This window comes from Bos javanicus, chromosome 11 (assembly GCF_032452875.1).
Source record: "Bos javanicus breed banteng chromosome 11, ARS-OSU_banteng_1.0, whole genome shotgun sequence".
In the NCBI taxonomy this organism is placed as follows: Eukaryota; Metazoa; Chordata; class Mammalia; order Artiodactyla; family Bovidae; genus Bos; species Bos javanicus.
In genome coordinates, this window is record NC_083878.1 from 67,604,600 (window position 1) to 67,626,221 (window position 21,622).

Here is a 21,622-nt window from a genome sequence, read left to right on the forward strand (position 1 = left end):
AATGTTATTTGTATATGTTAACATCATACTATACACATCTTTAACATAAATCCACCAATACCTAAGCATCTTATTCAACAATCAGCAATAAATATTAGATTAAGCAGAACAACAGACAAGAAACTGAAATTTTGAAGTCACAAAGAATAATACATGTTGGAGAACATTTCCTGCATTTATACAACTTCCTAAGATTCCTATTTTTATTACTAGTACTAAAATTATGCATATCCTAATTTCAAAGAGCAAAGTAGTCTCACTAGGCCTCAACAAAAATAAAGGTGCTTTTAAATCTCCACAAATGTATGGTATATTTAAAGAAAAAACAGATAGTGTCATATATTACTCTTTTTTTAATATCACCAAGTTTTATACTAAAAGTGTATTTCTCTTTACAAACCTTCAAAGGTAGTGTGCATATTTTGGCACATTTATTAGGACAGTATAAATACGTAAATAAAGACGTCAAAAATTATTAGAATTAAACTGGATGCTTCTGTTATTTTTCTAATTCCCTACTATACTCAAAGAAGAAGCTGTTATACTTACCACACATCCTACCCCCAGGGCAGGAGTAATATAAATGCTGAATGGAGAGACCCCGCAGAGACTCAGGCAAAATGAACTTACATTATATACCTTTGTCCCTTTTAAGCTCTTAAGATGAGCGTGAGGAAGGGAGATGACAAGTGTTTTTATCTATTTTTGACCCTTAAGTCTTAGGATAATTACAATGACTAGTTAACTATATGAACTGTACAACTGCTAAGAAATGAAATAGAAGATACAGATTAGTCTATTTCACCAACACTATGATTAAATTATCACATGAGAATTAAGTCAAGAACTTACTTTTGTGCTGGCTACACCAATCTCAGGCCCAGCATTGATATGAACTCCACAGTCTGTCTCTCTCGATATGGAACTGCCGACTGTGTTTGTGATCCCCACAGTTAAAGCTCCTCTCTCCTTACAGTACCGAAGTCCCATCAAGGTATCTGCTGTCTCTCCTGGATATAAAAGAAGACAATAGTAACAGACAGAGCAGCGAACATTTGCTCTTCCACAGATGCAAAAACAGAAAACTGACAACTCTTTCAACAATATCATTTGCTTTATTATTTTTCAGGCATACACCAAAGTGATTCAGTTATATATATGTTTTTCAGATTCTTGTTCATTATGGGTTATTATAAGATATTGAATATAGCTCCCTGTGCTTGTTTATCTATTTTATATATAGTAGTATATATCTGTTAATCCCCATTCCCAATTCATCCCTCCCCCGCCTTCCCCCTCATTTATTTTAAATAAAATTTAAAACATGTACTTAAAAGGATAAAATTATAAAGCTTTTAATAACAGGATCCTACTTCTTAGGATCTCCTTTTCTTCTTTGTCTTTAAAACTTCAGCTCTTTTGAGTGTAAAATGTGTTGCCTTTATCAACTCATTAACATAATATCAAAATAAATCTGTTATTTGTCAAGTTACCAGCAAATACTAGTTTATCTTTAAATATCAGTTTTGCTGATATATGCTGTAGTTGTTAGAAAGAATGACTTTCCTTTTAAGTCTTTAAAATTAGCATACCTGACTGACTAATGAAAAAGCAAACATCATCTCGAAAAACTGGGGTGTTTCTATCTAGGAAGTCACTGGCAAGCTCCACCATAACAGGCAACTCAGTCAGTTCTTCCAGAACTTGACGTGTCTGCAGAGGAAAAAGATGCCTTGGTCAGACAACTGTACTTCAAATACTCTTTTTCACTGGAATACTTTAGACTCAATGTATAGTTTTCACTTTTTCTGATTATAAAAATGATATGTAAGCAATGTTAGAAAATACAAACAACAAAGATTAAAGCATTAAAAAAAAAAAACAACAACAAAATCCCACCACCCAGGAGATAAGCACTGTTAACATTTCAGCACAAGTCTCTTTAGACAATAATAAATGCATGTGTTCTTATAAGCATACACCCACACATATAAAATGTTTTGAGTAGTGGAAAAAGCACTGTTCTGAGTTAGCTTGCATATTAACTCTACCTTCCCAATTCCTAAGTTTTAAATGACAATTCATATAATACCAGATCAGTAAGAGATTTCAAATGAGACAACAGATGCAGAAATACCAAATGAAAAATTAAACACTTCAAAATACTATGTATTCATTAAGAATGCATTTTCTCAAAAAGTCAATACACTTCAGAAATCTTATTTAAGAAAGCTCACTATTTTCAAACTCTGCAGTATGGAGGGTAGAGTAGGCAGTAGATAACTAGATAGGATTAATTCAATGACACATTTGTATCCTAAACCACACTGGAATTACTTTTTTTTTGCGGGGGTGGGGGAGAGCTGCAGTGGTGCAGCATGCGGCATCGTCGTGCTCTGACCAGGGATCAAACTTGTGCCCCCAGCAGTGGAAGCCTGGAGTTATAACCAATGAACTATCAGGGAAATCCCACCACACGAGATTTTTAATATTTGTATGCAGGTCAGGAAGCAACAGTTAGAACTGGATATGGAACAACAGACTGGTTCCAAATAGGAAAAGGAGTACATCAAGGCTGTATATTGTCACCCTGCTTATTTAATTTATATGCAGAGTACATCATGAGAAATGCTGGACTGGAAGAAGCACAAGCTGGAATCAAGATTGCCGGGAGAAATATCAATAACCTCAGATATGCAGATGACACCACCCTTATGGCAGAAAGTGAAGAGGAACTCAAAAGCCTCTTGATGACAGTGAAAGTGGAGAGTGAAAAAGTTGGCTTAAAGCTCAACATTCAGGAAACAAAGATCATGGCATCCGGTCCCATCACTTCATGGGAAATAGATGGGGAAACAGTGGAAACAGTGGCTGACTTTATTTTTTTCGGCTCCAAAATCACTGCAGATGGTGACTGCAGCCATGAAATTAAAAGACACTTACTCCTTGGAAGGAAAGTTATGACCAACCTAGATAGCATATTCAAAAGCAGAGACATTACTTTGCCAACAAAGGTTCATCTGGTCAAGGCTATGGTTTTTCCTGTGGTCATGTATGGATGTGAGAGTTGGACTGTGAAGAAGGCTGAATGCCGAAGAATTGATGCTTTTGAACTGTGGTGTTGGAGAAGACTCTTGAGAGTCCCTTGGACTGCAAGGAGATCCAACCAGTCCATTCTGAAGGAGATCAGCCCTGGGATTTCTTTGGAAGGAATGATGCTAAAGCTGAAACTCCAGTACTCTGGCCTCCTCATGCGAAGAGTTGACTCATTGGAAAAGATTCTGATGCTGGGAGGGATTGGGGGCAGGAGGAGAAGGGGACGACAGAGGATGAGATGGCTGGATGGCATCACTGACTCAATGGACGTGAGTCTGAGTGAACTCCGGGAGTTGGTGATGGACAGGGAGGCCTGGAGTGCTGTGATTCACGGGGTCTCAAAGAGTCGGACACGACTGAGTGACTGAACTGAGCTGAACTGAACTGAACTGAAGAGTCTCCAAAAAACCAAACAAACCAAAAGAAGACCATACATCTTTTCAAATCAGAGAATTCTAACACAGCATATATATAATTTATGCCCCACAATACAGGCTTAGCATTAGATGAAACATTTAATCAATTTTTAATTTCTGAATAGAGGGTTCATTCAGTAACAGATCTAAGCCACCACTAATTAACCAATCCCTTAATTTACACTAATGTCTTTAGTTCATTCTTTTTATTTCTAATGCTCAAAACAATTACTTACTTACAACTCTTCCCTTCAAAACTGCACAGATTTTCCTTTTTAGGACCATGTAATTTAGGGGAAGTAGGGAAGGAGGGAGAAGAGAGAGAACAAAGCCTACTGAGAGGCAAGGGCTGGTTTACTCACTCATCAAATGAATGGTTCCCACGATTGTAGATAAGTAATATTTATGCCCCAGCAAATTAAAAAATTACTGTCATGAACTTTGGAAATCAATCCTAAAGCAGAAACTGAGTGGGTAAGGGTTTTTTGTACTTATAGAAATTGGTATCAATAGCACATAACCTGTCTCTTTATAGTGTAACTACATGTGGATCTGATCTATTGGACTGAAAGACTGTTAAAGTCCCATATTTCCATACTGAGAACCAACACACATCTTTGATACAGAATTTCAGCTTCCAAAATCAACAGTCAAGTCTATCAAAAAAGAAGACGTTCTTTCTCTGCAGAAATGTGCTTACTAGGTAAAATCCTGTTAAGGTTCACTTGCCCCATCCCCCTGTTTGAGGTAAGTGAACAATGACACACAAAACCCAGGAACTGCTCTAACAGAAGCAGGCATGCGGTGTGAACCACAAGGCCAGGAGGGCACAAGAACTTGCCACTCTTTGCCTTTTGTTAAGTCAGTTGCAGGCAGTCCACCTGTATATCTAAGGACCTTTCTAAAGTAGATGATCCATTGATAAGTAATTCCAAGTAGCTATTAAAATTCCTTTCCTCAACCTTCTTGAGTTTTGTCATCAAAACATGAAAACATGATGTTTTAACAATAACAACAAAAAAAATAGTTTTACATGCTATGTTACTGGAGGTACTATTTGTCTGCAGATATTTTCTAATAACCAAAATAACACAGTTAAAATTTTAAGAAGCCACTTACTGCTACACCAGCATGGTAACTTGTTCCACAAGCAATAAGAATCAAACGCCGACACCTCTGGATCTCCTTAATGTGATCCTTCAAACCGCCCAAATTCACTGAAAAGAAAGTTTGTGGACATAATTATTTAGGAAAGAACCATATGAAACAGGTAATCACTTTTCAGGAGTGTCCACTGCCTCTCTGGGAAAACAACACTGCTGTTCATATTCCTCTTAGGAAACACAGTTCTCTCTAGTTTTTAAAGTAAATTAAATAAGTCAGAATGTAACTGATCACCCCAAACTTGTAATTAACCTTCCTCACTGCACAAACATGCCTACACAACTACAGAATTTACCACAACCTACCCTGATTGGTCATTTTTACATTCCTCTCTTCAGATTAAAAGTTCTCTTAAAGGCAAAAACGGTAAGAACACAGACAATAGATCAGTAGATGTTAGTGCCTGGAGATGTGGAAAGAGCTGACTAAAAGGGCCATGGGGAAATTTTTAAGAAGGATCTGTGCTAACTCTTGACTGTTGTACAGGTTGTTTAGGATTATGACCATGTTGTAAGAGGTTGTAAAAACTCACTGAATTATACATTAAGAACAGTCAAGTTTTATTATATAATTATCTCTAAGTCTATCTGGAAAAAAAAAATTATCTTATGTTCATTTCTACTACGTGCCCAGAACAGTGCTCTGAACACAATATATACCACACCCCTCTCAGTCTTTCCCATCTCAGTAAATGCCAACCACTCACGTAACATCGGGGTCATCCTTGGTTGCCCCACAACCACTACACAAGCAAGTCCTGAGAGCCCTACCTTCAAACTGCCCCTCTAATGTCATCACCCGAGTTCAACATCTCTACCCTGGATCACATTCTCCAACTTCTTCTCCGCCTCCTAAAGCCTTTCTCCACACACAGCCAGAATGATCTTTGAGGGATTCTTTAGAAACAAATCTGATATCAAAACCCTCCAATGAGTCTGTCTCTATAGCCACGTATGTATCCTTCTAAAGGTGCCTTGTCTATGGATTCTTCTACACATGGTTACATGGCTAGTTTTCTACTTGTGAGCAAGTTTCATCCAGCATTTATTCAATCACTCAACTAATATTCTGAGCACCTACCAAGTGAACACACTGTCCAAGGCCTGTGTGGCTATCAGACAGTTCAGCATCTGACTGTGAGAGTGAGGAGCACGCCCGTGAGCAGACTCCTTCTCCGTCTGACTCACCATCAGTCTGTCTACTCTGCCCCTGCTCTTTGTCTCCTCCACTCTTTTTTCTACCTTAACTAGTTATAAAATGGAAGCAAGATATAGGTTTTTGAATATTTTTGAATAACTTTATAGTCTTCCTTTTAAATTTCAATACTGAGAGGGCATACTGTATTTCTCTATTTTAAGAAATGAGTAAAGCAGAAAATAAAACAATAAAGAGAAGCCTCAATGGCTTCCCAAATAAACTTTGGAATAAAGTCCAAATTCCTTATCATGGCCTTCAGGAGGCAGACACCCTGTTTCTTGCCTCACTTTGACCTCACCTCCTGGCATCTGCCCTCTCACCAAGGCCACTCCAGCCAGACTGGCCTTGCTATTCCTTTACGTATAGCTCTGTCTCTGGCATTTTTCCACAGACCTCAGCAGGTACTGAAAAGATGTGAGTCGGGGGAGAGTAAACAACTTTAAGAATCTAGGTATGGGGTCATGCAAAAGCACATGAGTCTGGAGATGACTAAGTGTAAAGCAGACAGACTATCGGAGAGACCAGTACTTCAGATGATGACCAAGAAGGACAGCAAGGTTGGACCATGAGGTTAGCTGGTCATTAAGTGTTTCCTTAAAATTGTCTGTGTTTTAGTTGCTCAGTCATGTCCAACTCCATGCAAACCCATGGATTATAGCCCGCCAGGCTCCTCTGTCCATGACGTTTTCCAGGCGAGAACATTGGAGTGGGTTGCCATTCCCTGCTAGCTGAGGGGTGTCTGGGAGAGTTCTGGAAGGAGTCGCCCATGGTCTGAATGGATGCTCTGGAGAGACTCCTACTCCTGGTAAGGGAGACCATGACTGCAGCAGGAGCGCCTGGAGGATGGGCTGGAGGAGTGGGAACCACTGAACGCTGGAGGCCCGACTGACTCCATAAGTGACCAGCCGTATGACCTCTGGCAAGACTTCAAACTGACAGAGCCTCAACTTCCTTATCTTAACAATAAAAAAAGATAACAGTCATCCTGTTTATATTACAGAACTTTTATGAGGAACACATACCATAGATAAAAGTGCTTTTTAAAATAATGACTTCTCAAAGTTCATCTTATTCTCTTCCTTTATAAAACAACGCTTTTTCCTAATCTTACTTCCCTTCCATGCTGTAACAGTATTTGCTTACTGCTACTCTCCCAGTTCTTTCAGTTCAACCACCTTCCACAACTCCCTCGCCCCATACAAGCAGATGCAGGTTCTGGTTTCCAATGCTCCTGTTTCTCTCCTAGCCTCCACTTGCCTCCCCTTCCCCATCGCTTTACCCCAGATGGGACAACATTGTAACTGGTGACTGCATCTCAGCCTCTCACTCCTCCAGTGCACACTGGAGACTGGTAGTCCGGTCACGTCAATGAAGCTAGGATCATTCCTGGCTTCAGCAAAGCTAGGATCATTCCCAAGCCTCTCCTAAGTCTCCTAAAAGCTCTGTAATTTCTACAAGGGAGGCACCCTTCATACACAATAGAAGGCATTCAAGGCCCTCCTTGACAGATCCTCTCATCCTCCTGCCTAGACTTACTGCTCCCTACCCCTCTTCATGTACAAGACATGGCAGACAAACCGGACTACACATTGTATCACAAATAAACGTCTGATGGTTTTCCACTATCTCCCCTTAGCTAACGCATTCTACCCAGCTGCAAAGCTCCCAATTCCCTGTCACCTATTCCAACCTTCCAAATCCTTTACAACTATATCTGCCTACATCATGGAACCTGGCCTGGCCCCCTGTCCACACAGATTCATTCTCTCTCAATTCAACATTAAACATTTCAACACTAAACTGTGGATCTAATGTCATTTATCATATTTTACCTTTCTTTAAATGGTTAATTATGTAAAATTATGCAAATCCTCCGCCTTCTAAGAACCTAGAGGAAGAGACCACAGCAGAGAGAACTTTCCCCACAGCTCCTGATGCATTCAGCATGGTGCTCCTCCTGCAGATGTCACTTATAACTCAGCCATCAAGAAATCTCTCTAGCTGAGAAAGAGTATGATGATTCTCAGACAATGAAGTATACAAAAACCACACTTATCAGAGAAATAATTCTCTATCAATTAGCAGGACATCACAAAAAGGAGAAGGCATTTATTATTTAACACACAAATTCAGGAAAAGATTTCTGTGTACTAGACAAAATCTCTCAAAAACTGATTCCTAACACTGAGAAGTTTAGCCCAAAGCTTGTTTATGAAACTGGTCACAAGGAATGTTCAATCTGATCTTCTACGACCACAGAAAGTCAATCTCAAACTCATTTTACTAAGTGCAAAAAATCCTATGACACAAGGTCTAGAGAGAATTTTCAGAAATAAGACCAGAGCTGCACTATCATCCCACCTTACACACACAGGAAGACAAAGTACCACAAAAGGCATTAGGCAAACACTTGAAAACCTCTGGGAAGTTCACATCTCACTCATTTATAAACTGAGAGAAAAAACCTAGGCTGAACAGATACAAGTAAGCTTCCCAATAAGGGGACCACATCGCATTCTTCTGAGAATTCAGTGCTCAGAACAGCCCCTGGTAATAGCAAGTGTTCAATAAAAGATCTCTGAACTGAAAATGGGTTAAATGTTTCTAATGGTACACTGAAGGACTTTTCCCTGTCCCAGGAAGATCACCCTAATATTCCCATGAAAGTGAAAGTGTTAGTCGCTCAATCATCTCCGACTCTTTGCAACCCTCCATGGACTGTAGCCATGGAATTCTCCAGACAAGAAAACTGAAGTGGGTAGCCATTCCTTTCTCCAGGGGATCTTCCTGACCAGGGATCAAACCTAGGTTTCCTGTATTGCAGGCAAATTCTTTACTGTTCGAGCCACCAGGGAAGCCCAAATACTCCCATAACTGACAACAATTTTCAAATGTGACTCTCTAGCCATCTTATACATTTTTCATAACCATTTTAGATATGCTATCATTTACCATAAAATTCACCTTTTCAGAGTGTATGGTTAGTGGTGTTTAGTATTTCAGAGTTGTACAGCCATCACCTCTATCTAATTTTATATTTCCATCACCTCCAAAAAACCTATGTCCATTAGTAGTCACTCACCATTCCCCACCCCCATCCCTTCAGCTCCTGGCAACCATTACTTATTATTCCCTTATTTTTACTGTGGTAAAATACATAACATAAAATTTACTATTTTAATGATCTGTAAGTGTATAATTTAGTGGCATTAAGCACATTCACATTGTTGTACAATCATCACAGTCACCCATCTCAGAACTTTTTCATGATCCCAAACTGAAGTTCTGCATCCATTAAACACTAAATCTCATTCTCTCTGCTCCTCAGCCCCTGCTAACCACTAGTCTACCTTCTGTCTCTACAAATCTAACTTAGATATATATCCACTAAACACTAAATCCCCATTCCCTCCTCTCCTCAGCCCCTAAGGATAACTTAGATATAACCTCGTATCAGTGGAATCACACACTGAAGGACTTTTAAAAGAGGACTGGGCTCCACTGATAGCTGGCAGCCATAGTTATTCTATAAAGCTATAAAGGACAATGAACTCTAATAAGGCTGTCAATGTCAACCCCCATAAGACTTTGAAATAATAACATAGTTCATATGTAATTACCAGTATAGTCATCAAAGTTGACTCTTCCTCTCATTGTGTTCACAACTGACTCTGGCTGTTCAAAAATTTCCTTCTGCATAAAGGAACTGAAGTTGCCTAAAGTAATATAAATTGTATCATTAAAACAAAAATTAACAAGCCAAAGGGTAAGAAATTTGTATTCAAGTAAAAGTCTATCTCCTTCGATATAACCTTAGTAAATGAAATTAAACAAAAGGTCATGCAGTAGAGAACAATATTCATTTATGACACTTTACCCTATGGGAAGAAAAATAAGCAAGTATGGAGAAAAAAGGCTTTTATTAACTTTATACCTAAAATATGCAATTACAGTAAAACAGGGGAGTGAGACAAGCTTAAGGTTTAGAGTCAGATCTAGATTCAAATAATGGTTCTATTGTTATTATCTAAGAGGCTCTGGGAAACTCCTTAACCAGTTAAATCTGTTCTAACAGTTACTTCATAGTGTGCTGCTAAGGGTGCTAAGTCGGTTCAGTCGTGTCCGACTCTGTGCGACCCCACAGACAGCAGCCCACCAGGCTCCCCCGTCTCTGGGATTCTCCAGGCAAGAACACTGGAGTGGGTTGCCATTTCCTTCTCCAATGCATGAAAGGGAAAAGTGAAAGCGAAGTCGCTCAGTCGTGTCCGACCCTCAGCGATCCCGTGGCCTGCAGCCTTCCAGGCTCCTCCATCCATGGGATTTTCCAGGCAAGAGTACTGGAGTGGGGTGCCATTGCCTTCACCGTCATAGTGTGGTAGTGTGGGTTAATATAGTAAAGACTTGACATATATAGTCATTATGCAATAAACTTTAGCTTGTTTTTCACTACAACCCCATCAGAAAGGACTATAAAAACCCCTATCACCATAATCACAATAGTTAATAGAAACAAACATTATATAGAGCTCACTAAGCATGTCAGGCACTGCTGTCAGGGCTAATCCCCAAAACAACCTTAATGAGGTAAGTCCTATGATCTCCACTTCATATATGAGAAAGCTGAAGCACAAAGAGAAGAGACGAATAAAGAAGAGAACACAAACTATGCTTATAAAGCATCTTAAAAATATCAGTGCAGTTCAGTCGTTCAGTCGTGTCTGATCTTTGTGACCCCGAGGACTGTAGCACACCAGGCTTCCCTGTACTATTTAAATGATTGATTTCTTTTTTAATGTGAGAAACAACAAACTATGAGTTAGGTGCTAGCAGAATATGGTCAAATGAGCAGATACTTTCTCCAAAGAATCATCCCCTTTTCTGGTGTGAACCCTTCACTATTCTGTGTCACCAGATTCCTACACCAGGACAGGAAGGAGGATGTATCCTTTCCATTGAGGACACTGAGCTATAACAGGACAAAAACATTCACCCTTCATGATCTGCTGGAGTTCCATCTGGAGGGTCTGCACAGCTCGTCCAGGGTGATCTCCCGCAGTCCGTTTAATTCGATGGATAGAAAGACGGCCATCTACCACTGCGGCGACATCGTCATCCTCCAGAAAGATGACGCGATTGGTGTGTTCGATGACAGCACTACAAAATGTTCCAGGAGACAGAACAATCAATAATCTAGGATGATTATTATAAATATAACTATCATTAGAACAAAAGGATCAAGTTTAAATACAAAGTTGCATCTGGCAGTATCTCTGATACATTTCTGGTTATCAATGCTATTCCTTACAGAGAAATGAAGGAGGGGGTGGTCAATACAGACAATGAAAATAAAACCTCAGTCTAACAACCAAAGCCAAATTTGATGAGATCAGATTAGAAGGCATGGTTATTTCCTTCTCATCCTACTCACCACCAAGTCCTCCAATTTTAACTCCTAAATATTTCCCAGAGTTTCTCTGTGTCCACCACCACAAACCAGTTCAAGTTACTACCAGCCCTCACAGGACTACTGCAGCAACCTCCTAGCTTCCACCCCTGTTCCCTCTAACCTCCCTCCATCCACTCTCCATTTCTGCCAAAATGTGTATCAAAGGTCAATTCTAATCAAGATTTCTCCCTCACCCAGTAAACCAGCTGACACCTTCCCCTTAGTTCTCAGGAAAATAGCAAAATGCCTTTACCACAACCCCTACCTCATTCTCTGGCCTCATCTCCCACCAAACTTCCTCTCTCTACTCCAGCCACACTCACACCTGTTCTAGCTCTCACAGGCTGATGCACCTGCAGAGAATGAATGCTCTTCCCCTCCACCTCTTCACCGAGTTAACTCCTAGTAACTCTTTAAGTCTCAGTTCAAACATCACTCTCTTAAAGAAATGTACCATTAGGAAAGTTAAATCCCTCTATCACAGCATTCTGTAGCTCTTGTCACAAATGGAATTCTATACTTGGTGAGTATTCACTAAAATCTGTCTCCCCCCATTAAGGAAGAGATCCTTAAGGACAAGTAATATTTTTATTTTTACTCACCCTTGTCTCTTGAGCCCAGTACATTACTTTGCTGGAGTGTTCAATATGAATATATGAGTGAAAGAAAAAATGTTGAAATCCTTTCATAACTCCCAGCTCACTTAAGCCAAAACTGTCAACTCTGTAACAAGCCTACTTAATGACAGCAATGACACATCTCGGCACTGACTACATACCCTACACACCTGTAAAATTCAGAAAATAGTGAGGCTTGCTTTCCCACTGAGATAATACACCCTTTGCAGTCCTAACCTGCATGAATATTCATTTTTAGGTCCCCTTACTTTCAGGCACAATGAATGACTCAAACACCTGCTGGCAATTTGGGTGATTTCATTTTACCCTCATTACTATTTAAATTTCATTTATAAATGCCTCCAAGCATCCTACTGCATTTTCTCTCAAAATGTCTCAGTCTAGTACTATTTCCTATATAAGTGATTTTGCTGCCAGTTATTTTTCAATCAAAAAGATGTGTCCACACTGGATTAAAACTACAATCTAGGTAAGCAATTATACTTTCACTGGTATGATGCTAAGCCATTCTACTCTCCAATCTAAAAATCTCTCCTCCCAGGGAAGTTTGGGAGGGGATGGATACATATGTGACTGAGTTCCTTCACTATTCACCTGAAACTATCACAAAATTGCTAATTGGCTATACCACAATACAAAATAAAAAGTGAAAAAAAAAAAAAAAACAGGTAAAAATAAATAAATAAAATCTCTCCTCCCTATAAAACCTGGGTTATGGCTCTAAAAAGAGAGACAAAAAAAATACATGAGCTCCAAGTAAATATATCAGAACAAGTCTCAATGACCATTATCTCTTCTTTGCAGATGGACCTACATACTCTAAATTGAGAGAAAAGACATTCTAGGACCCCAGAATGGTCACCTTCACAACCTTAATTAACAAAGTTCTCCTATACAGCATGACTAGATTTATACAAAATGACTTTTTGGTTTCCTGCAGCCTAAGAAGCTTTACTAAAAATTTTCTCTGTATCAACCAATGATGCTCACCTTGCATCAGAAGCAAAGTAATATTCCACTGCTTTTTCTTCAACAGGGAAAAGGCAAGTTGTGCTGTCCACACGGGAGAGATTGCAGCTTCCTTTCTTATCTTTGCCTAGAGCGTGGAGTTAAAGGAATCAGCAAACACATAGAAAACCATGGCTGATTTCTAAGTATACACAACTTTCTACAAAATCAACAAAAAAACCATAGCAATGCAAAATAATTCCAGCAACTTTTCAATGCCAGGTAGATCACCCTATTTCCATGCAATAAGCCAACAAGAACAAAGGGCACAGAGTGAAAGAGCAACTATCAGACAGCGTGGCATATACAGTGCTATGTTATGCATTTTTTAATGTAATATTTCTTTTCCAAGTAAAAGGCAAATGATGTCACTAACTTTTTAAATGTATGTATAGCCTAATTTTAACTTTAAACAAAACTTAATGGAATTCATACATATAAATTTGTGCACTTAAACATTAAAATTACATTAAAAATATGAAAATTATGCAATGAAAAATAAAATGAAGGCTAGTGGCATATTTGTGTTACCTCCAAATAAAACTTCTCTAGATTTTAAAGGTAAGTAACAAATCAAAGTTCAGGCTACACTAATTCTGATTTAAAAACAAAACAATGATACTCTCTAACTGTGGTATACCATACAAGGCAGCTATTGCTAAGGACTGGAACTATAAACCCAGAACCATACCTTTCTTTAAAAAAAAAAAAAAACTGGATTTTCTTACATTTCTTTTAAGTCAGGATAAAGTGTAGTCCTTTTGTAATAGTAACATCTTTTAATTCTAGCACTGTAGAATTCTGGCATCTCTACTTAACTTGTTAAGCTACTGATGAAGAATTTCTTTTTCCTCTTTGACTAAAGTCAAAACTGGAAGGTATAATGAAGTTTGACCAATTAGCCAAATACAGAAAATACTATTAACTTAAAACTATATATATAAATTCTCAGAGACAAAAAAGCACCTTTCTCAAAGATCAGGACACAGTAGACCTTATAACCAATGGACACAATGGCCCAAGAATACTATAAATACACTTGTAAGAACTCATACTGTGTCCATCCTTTAAAATCAATGTGTACAAAAACTTGGTAGTAACTATTCTTAGTAACATATATCCAAAGTTCTCCACAGTCCACGATTATTTGATGTAATTTAGGCATGAAAACAAAACAGCTCTTCCCATCCATACCCAACAGTAGAAATGACACCATGCTTTTAAAAAATAAGTATAAGAAGACATCCCAGAGAAGACAACACTACAGAAAGATAAAGCAGGTCAGTGTTTGCCAGAGGCTGGATACAGGGACAAGGGTTGACTACAGAGAGTCAGCTGAAGGAACTTTATAGGGGATGAATTGCTCTGTATCTCGACTGTGGAGGTGGTTATACAACTGACTGTGTTTGACAGAACTCATTAAATTGTACATCAGAAAGAACGAACTTTACTGTATGTGAAAAAGTAAGTTAAAAAATAAGCAAAAGGATCGGCTAGTACCTACATTTTTTACATAAAAACAACTAGCTTTGCTTATAAAATGTCCTACTGGGGTTGAGTTTCACCATATTCTTTCTTCCAATACTGGTTATTTCATTCTTCAAGTAACAAGGCATACTTAATTAAGGTATCACTGCCTATTTAAATGAACATTGCTTACATACATCTATATGACTCTTACAATCTGTAAAACGTCTTCCATCTGTTGATTATTTCATCTGATCTAAGTGGAAAACAATTATTATCATCCTACTTTATTTGGTCAGTGGTTACACCTGGAGAAAAAGCAATGCCTGAAAGCCACTCCCATGTTTTCCCCTATATACAGCCTCTTTAACAAGAGGCTGTACTTCAAAAACTTTTTACCTACTAAGAGCTAAAAAAAATCAGGATTACTATAACACAACTCCTGATCTCAAAAAGATCTGTCTCATTACAAAGTTTTCTTCCAGCCTCTTAAGATCTTAGCCAATATTTTTCTATTGCTTCTAAAAGCAGCCTAAGACAATGTACAATGTTAACATGTAAGTAATAAATATACACAAGCAGAATCATTAAAAGAAACCTGAAACTCTGGATCCAAAATTTATACTGGTAGACTAGCTTTACTTCCAAAAAGAGTTGGAGGAGAAGAGGAAAATAAATTCTAACACCTCAGGATTTGAAGGTTATTTAAGGAAATAACTGTCTGCTCTAGATAAAATAGTGAAAGCAGCCACTATCTAAGGATGAATAGGTTTAGAGTACTTTGTTAAATCTTTTTTAAGAAGCCAAGAATTATGCATCAATAATATGGGTTTCAATCTCCTGAATTTACCACTCCCTGTGTCTTTTACCTAGAAAGTGTTTAGTAAAAAGGTAAACTAAAAGAACACATCATTTTTTGCTAATTATATCAATAAAATGATCTAGTTTGTATGGCTGAAAAGATAAATTTCAAACATAAATTTTTTTTAAATTCCAAATTCAAACAAACCCAATCAAGATATCGAATGTAAATCGAAAAGTAAAATGTCATGCATAAAACAAAATCCATTTAAACATATTTCGGCTAAATTATTCAAATAACTACCATGGAGTTCAATCTATAACAGCCTAACACACAATGCTCTTTTCCTAATCTTAGCATCTTATTTATAATAATATATCCTACATGATTTTAATTTAAAACAAAGGGAAAAAAAGTTACAATTTCAACCATTTCCTCAAATCTCAGAGATCTTAAAGAAACAAATTATTAAAAGCAGTTTTCTAAATGGCAAAAGCAGACAGACAAAATATACTCTGCAAATTAGAAAAATAAGGTCAAAATATGTTTCCCCATAAAATAAGCACATTTTTAGAGGCCCAGCACATTCATTCACTCCAAGAACAAAGAATTAGTAAAGAATGAACAAAAGAGGATAAAGCTTCCTCCCCATCCATGCAGAGTGCATTTCCCACCTCTTTCTCCCTGTGATCCCCACCGTGTGAATTTTGATCCAATCTGAGTCCTAGCTAAGGATATACAACAGAAAAAAATTCTACTCGTCAGAGAAATCGCAAAAACAAATCCTTTTCATGTCTAGACAGAACTATATATATGAGTGGATCTGATCAAATGGGCATTTAATCAATTTATGGAAAACAAGTTTTTGTATCTACTGCACTCAATTTATACATTTTCCCCGTACCATAATATAGGAATAGTTTTTACCTGTTCTGTAGAGAATTGGAATGTGGTCAGTAGACAGTTTATGCTCACTTCGTACACCAATCAACAGAGGGCTTCCTCGTCTGTTAGTACAAAATTAAACAGAATTAAACCATTTTTATAAATAATGCAGTAATGATACAAAATGCAAATATGATGAGGGAATGCTACTCAAATAATGCTTAAATTCTCCCTCTGAGGTCGACTTCAGATGTAACAAAAGAATGAGTTTTTAAAAAATATTCAAAGGTTAGCAAACTATGACCCACAGCCAGGTTTGTCTACTTTTACTGGAACATGGCCACGCCCATTCCTCTACTTATTTCTATGGTTGCTTTCACACTACAACAGCAAACTGAGTGGCATGGCATGGCCAAGAAAGCCTAAAATATTCACTATCTGGCCTGTTATAGAAAGGGCTACCCAGGTGGTTCAGTGGGTAAAGAATCTGCCTGCAATGCAGGAGATGCAGGAAAAGCAGGTTCCATCCCTGGGTCGCTAAGATTCCCTGGATGAGGGAACGGCAACCTACTCCAGTATTCCTGCCTGGAGAATTCCATGGACACAGAAGCCTGGGAGGCTACCGTCCACAGGGTCACAAAGAGCTGGACACAACTGAAGCAACTGAGCACGCTTGCATTATTACGGAAAAGGTTTGCAGACCCCTGTTCTATGATGATACGTTAAAAAGTTTCTCATTTTTAACATTAAATGGAAACTTTCTTTTGATAGATGAACAATATATGAACATTCAGCACTTTATCCTTAGTTCCTCTGACTTTTTAAAGACTCCTCTCTCTTACAAAGTCTTAGGCCTCCACACTGTTCTCAAAAGGACTTAATGCTTAGGCTTGAATATCCCAGCAAAAGCAATAATCGTACAATCATCTAGGACTTTGTCTAGAATATTTAGTTCCAGAAACTATGGATATTGTACAGAATACTCAACCTCCAAATTCACAAAGTAACAATGGTGCCCCACTGCAGACAAAAGGCCAATTACAAATGCCAGAATGGTTCTGCTTTGTTAAGGGTTTCTGTCACATAGAAGAAGAGTAAAACAGATAAGAAAACATGTGAAAAAAATATATAGTCGACCTCCATATGCATGGGCTCCACATATGCAGATTCAACCAACTGTGGACTGAAAATATTCAGGGAAAAAGAATTTGAGAAAGTTCCAAGAAAGCAAAACTTGAATTTGCCACACACTGGCAACATTTTTACACACTGGTAGTATATACATTGGATTTATAATTAAGTACATAAGATTTGCATCATATTAGGTATGTAAGTAATCTAGAGATGCTTTTAAGTATACAGGATATGTGTACAGGTTATATGCAAATGCCACACCATTTTATATAGGGGACTTGAGTTTTGGGATTCACAAGGGTTTTTAGAACCAGTCCCTCATGGATACTAAGGGATGATTCTCACAAATATCTAGAAAAGGCAGAGCCATTATAGTAAAGGATCATTTTATAGTATAAAGAGAATATGCTTATAATTCAGAAGTTTCAAAATACATATAAATATTAGTCATTATTAAATCTATATATACCTTGTGCCAACTGCTTGGCCAGGAAAATGGACACTTTTAAATACAAGTGCAAAAGCACCTTCCTATGGAGGGAAAAAAAGTGCATTAGCAATACGTATTATAATCAACTGTTAAATGAGAAATGCCTAAAATATACTGGCTTCAGCACAGCAATTTTCAGTTCACACACTGCTCTTTTGCACTTTATAAATTAGCCTAAATTTCAGGCACTTATTCCAGCTTTGATGTTTCCAATATTCATTTTTTAAACAAGCCCACTCTTAAAATAGGGTCAAAGGATAATAGTTCAAAAACAGAGCATTATAAAAGTCACCTTTGTACATGCTACCAACGCTTCTCCTGTGTCCCATACTATGCATTAGTAAAGGAAGGGCAGAGTCAGAAAAGATACTAAGCTCCATATTCAAAACCCATTCTCTAGCCCAGAAATTCTCCATCACTGTTAACCTTCATTCTTTTTGAACTTGATGTGCTGTGTGTGCTGTGCTAAGTTGCTTCAGCCATGTCTGACTCTTTGTGACCCTTGATAATGAGACATATACACACACAGTCATAATTATTAACATGCACACCATACAACTCCCTCAACCCAAACTCCTCAGAGACAGGGTCTAAGGAAATCAAGAATGAATAAAGGAGGAACATAAGGTAGGAGAGGGAAGGAACAGAACAATCTGGGTTATACAATGAGTAGAAACAAAAAAAGGCTGGGAAAGCACACTACTCTGCCTTGAGTAAAGGGAAGAACAGTCCTCTACCTTCTCTATCTTCCTCATTCCTTTTGCTGCAGACACCGTAAGATCTGGGTGAGATGGGAGGAAGGGTGGACCTTTACAGAGAAGTAAAGAGCTTTCAAACGGGAAAGCTAGAGTTGTGGGGGTAGAAGGGTGGGGTGAAGTCACTATGTATTTGGACCTTTGTGTATCTTTGATATCTTTAAAGTAGGACAACTGGGATGAAATTTTAAAAAAGTACCACTTTTCTCTTGGGCTGGGAAATATTCTTCTGAAAAGGTACAGTGCCAAGTAAAAGTCCCCATAAGGAAAAATTAATTGACTGTACTGGCTCAGAGACATGCAGACATTATCTCAGAATAATAAGTGTGTATTTCACCAAAGCTACCTTTTGCTAAGTTATTGACTGGGAAGAACACTTGAATGAGCAGGAAGTGGGAAAGTGATGAATCCCCAACTTACGTACTGTATACATGCTTGTGTGTGGTATGTATGGGTTTGTGTACGAGTATACACAGTTTTTCGACAAACTCTTCACATTTAGACATTTTTCATTCCCATGACACTAAATTATAGTGAAAGAAGTAAAATCATTAAAGCAGCAGTCTCAAAATTATTCAAATTGAATAGTTTTACACATATGGAGGAATAAAAGCAAAAAATGCTTGAAAAATTAGCTAGTTCCTACTTATCATTTTTTAAGTGTTTGTTTAATTGTGATTAACATTGGCAATAACTATCTTTAAAACTGTGGTTTAATACCAATTGTTGGATGACTCTCTCCACCAAGGTAGTAAAACTTGTATCTTGACTTTCCCGATTGTCATACATGTACTTAACAAGCTTGGCAATTGTCTCTGTGTCTGTTTCAGACTCAAAGTCATAGCCTTTACTTTCCTATAATTAGAAAGGAAAAAAAATTGACACATTTAAGGAAATATTCATAATATCTAAACTCTTTCTACGTAATTTTTTTCCTCAAAAATCTCATTAGCCAACTTCTGCTGGTCTTTTTTTGACCACCAAACACCCAATTATACCTACTGTTCAAAATTAAGGTCACCATCTAATTATGTGGAAGCCAAAATAGTAAGGTATTCCCTGTGAACAAACATAATACTTATAATTATACAAATCTATATATGCCATATATGAATTAAATAAATTTTAAAATAATTAAAATATAATGAAATATGTAACATTCACAAAACATTAATTTCATTATGAACATAATGATTCTTTAATGATGATATTTCACTATCCGATCCAATGGCCTTTAGCTATATGCGGCTATTTAAATTTACAGTGAAATAAAATTTTAAATTTAGTTCCTCATTCATCCCAGTTCCACAACCACACATGGACACTGGCTACCATTCTGGGACAGTACATGTATAGAAAGTTTCCATCACTGCAGAAAAGTTGAACTGGACAGCTCTGCTCAATCACTAATGAAGGTCATCATCATTATCATGACAATGTAGTATATAGCTATTTAGGGCATAGAGCCTTCATTCAATCTGTCTTAAGTCTTCTGACACTCTAGAAACTTTTAAAAATGACAAACAAGGTCTCTCTCAATGCAAAAGAGACTCTCCCAAATTCCAATTTTATTGACACTTTTGGGACATTTATAATAAAGCCAAATAATTATTTCCTTTTCATATAAGAAAACAAAAAAGTTCCACTGTCAACAAAGAAAACTCCAATAAACCACATACCCTGTAACTGTCGTAGGAATTATTTAATCATACCTAGATGGGATTTACTGCACATCCCAAACAACCTCAATGCTCTCATTAGAAATATTCTCAAAGACTGGTGGTCTTTTTAGGTCACTTTACTTACCAGAAACTTTTTCAAGTCCTTGTAGTTGGTGATGATTCCATTGTGAATAACAATAAATTCTAAAAAGAGATAAAATCACTGCTGACCAAAAAATTACAGGTCTAATAAACACAATAAATTGCCATTACTGTCAATAGATTTTTTTCTCAAGTCAAAAAATTTGTAACATACTGTACTTCAGGTGTAATCAAGTATTATCCAGTTTTCATCATCAGATTACCTTCAGGTAGATCAGCAGCATAGTCCATGTGTAAAGGCACACAGTGCTTAGAAGTGGGTATAGCAGATTAATAGAATAAACTGGAGTTTAGAGGCATCAACTTCAGTTGTGGCTAAAATACCAGTCCAATGTCATCACGCAAAAGAAGCATGTTCCCTGGGCCAGTTTCTTCCATTTGCAAAACGAAAGGGTTGAACTAACTATATTCTCACTTCTTTTATCATTCAATCTTATGCATAAAACAATCCAAAGTTTAAAGAGAAAGGCTTTATCCAGTTTACACTAAATAAGTTCAAAACTAAAGTTATAGAACTTAGCAAGAAAAAAAGTTATTCAGTTTATATTTACCTGAGGTCCAGAAAATTCCAAGATCAAATACAGATGATAGTGGGATAATTTTTATTCATATTTTTGATTAAATAACTTTCAAAAATGTTAAAAATGTGATATCAACAGTTGACAACATTATCTTTAGCCACTTAGAATGTATGTTTAGAATGTGTGTAAAGACTACTACTGTGGATTTACTATTCAAAGTTCATGTAAGTCAGGAGAGAAATTACTACTAAATTCACTTTTATATCAAATTATCAAAATTTTATTTTGATAACATTTGATAACTATCAAAATAAGATCTAATATTCTGGTCTTACATTAAGTGAGCTTGAACTGAATGCACTACAAACCAAATAATAAAATAAACATGTCACTAGATTAAGATCAGAGAAGGCGATGGCACCCCACTCCAGTACTCTTGCCTGGAAAATCCCATGGATGGAGGAGCCTAGTGGGCTGCAGTCCATGGGGTCGCTAAGAGTCGGACACGATTGAGCGACTTCCCTTTCACTTTTCTCTTTCACGCATTGGAGAAGGAAATGGCAACCCACTCCAGTGTTCTTGCCTGGAGAATCCCAGGGATGGGGGAGCCTGGTGGGCTTCCGTCTATGGGGTCGCGCAGAGTCGGACACGACTGAAGTGACTTAGCAGCAGCAGCAGCAGATTAAGATATCATAAAATACTATAAAAACTTTAAAAAATTTTAATGCTAGAACACAGAGAATCATAAATAGCTGATATAAAGCCTGAAGTTAAAGCCAA

General features: G+C 37.5%; 1 protein-coding gene across 3 annotated transcripts in view; it reads right to left on the reverse strand.

The window, feature by feature from the left end:
* Positions 1–21,622, reverse strand: part of GFPT1 (glutamine--fructose-6-phosphate transaminase 1) — a 75,912-nt gene that overhangs the window by 17,411 nt on the left and 36,879 nt on the right. For 2 of the 3 annotated variants that reach the window (XM_061432862.1, XM_061432863.1), the window contains exons 5-14: positions 20,305–20,363; positions 19,219–19,353; positions 17,723–17,784; positions 16,162–16,241; positions 12,948–13,053; positions 10,864–11,027; positions 9,494–9,589; positions 4,632–4,729; positions 1,593–1,713; positions 853–1,010 (exon numbers count right to left, since the gene is read on the reverse strand). In XM_061432862.1, the coding sequence (XP_061288846.1) occupies positions 853–1,010; positions 1,593–1,713; positions 4,632–4,729; positions 9,494–9,589; positions 10,864–11,027; positions 12,948–13,053; positions 16,162–16,241; positions 17,723–17,784; positions 19,219–19,353; positions 20,305–20,363 (1,079 nt within the window). Of the gene's footprint in view, positions 1–852; positions 1,011–1,592; positions 1,714–4,631; positions 4,730–9,493; positions 9,590–10,863; positions 11,028–12,947; positions 13,054–15,908; positions 15,963–16,161; positions 16,242–17,722; positions 17,785–19,218; positions 19,354–20,304; positions 20,364–21,622 lie in introns of all 3 variants that reach the window. The other variant, XM_061432864.1, reaches the window with a different exon arrangement.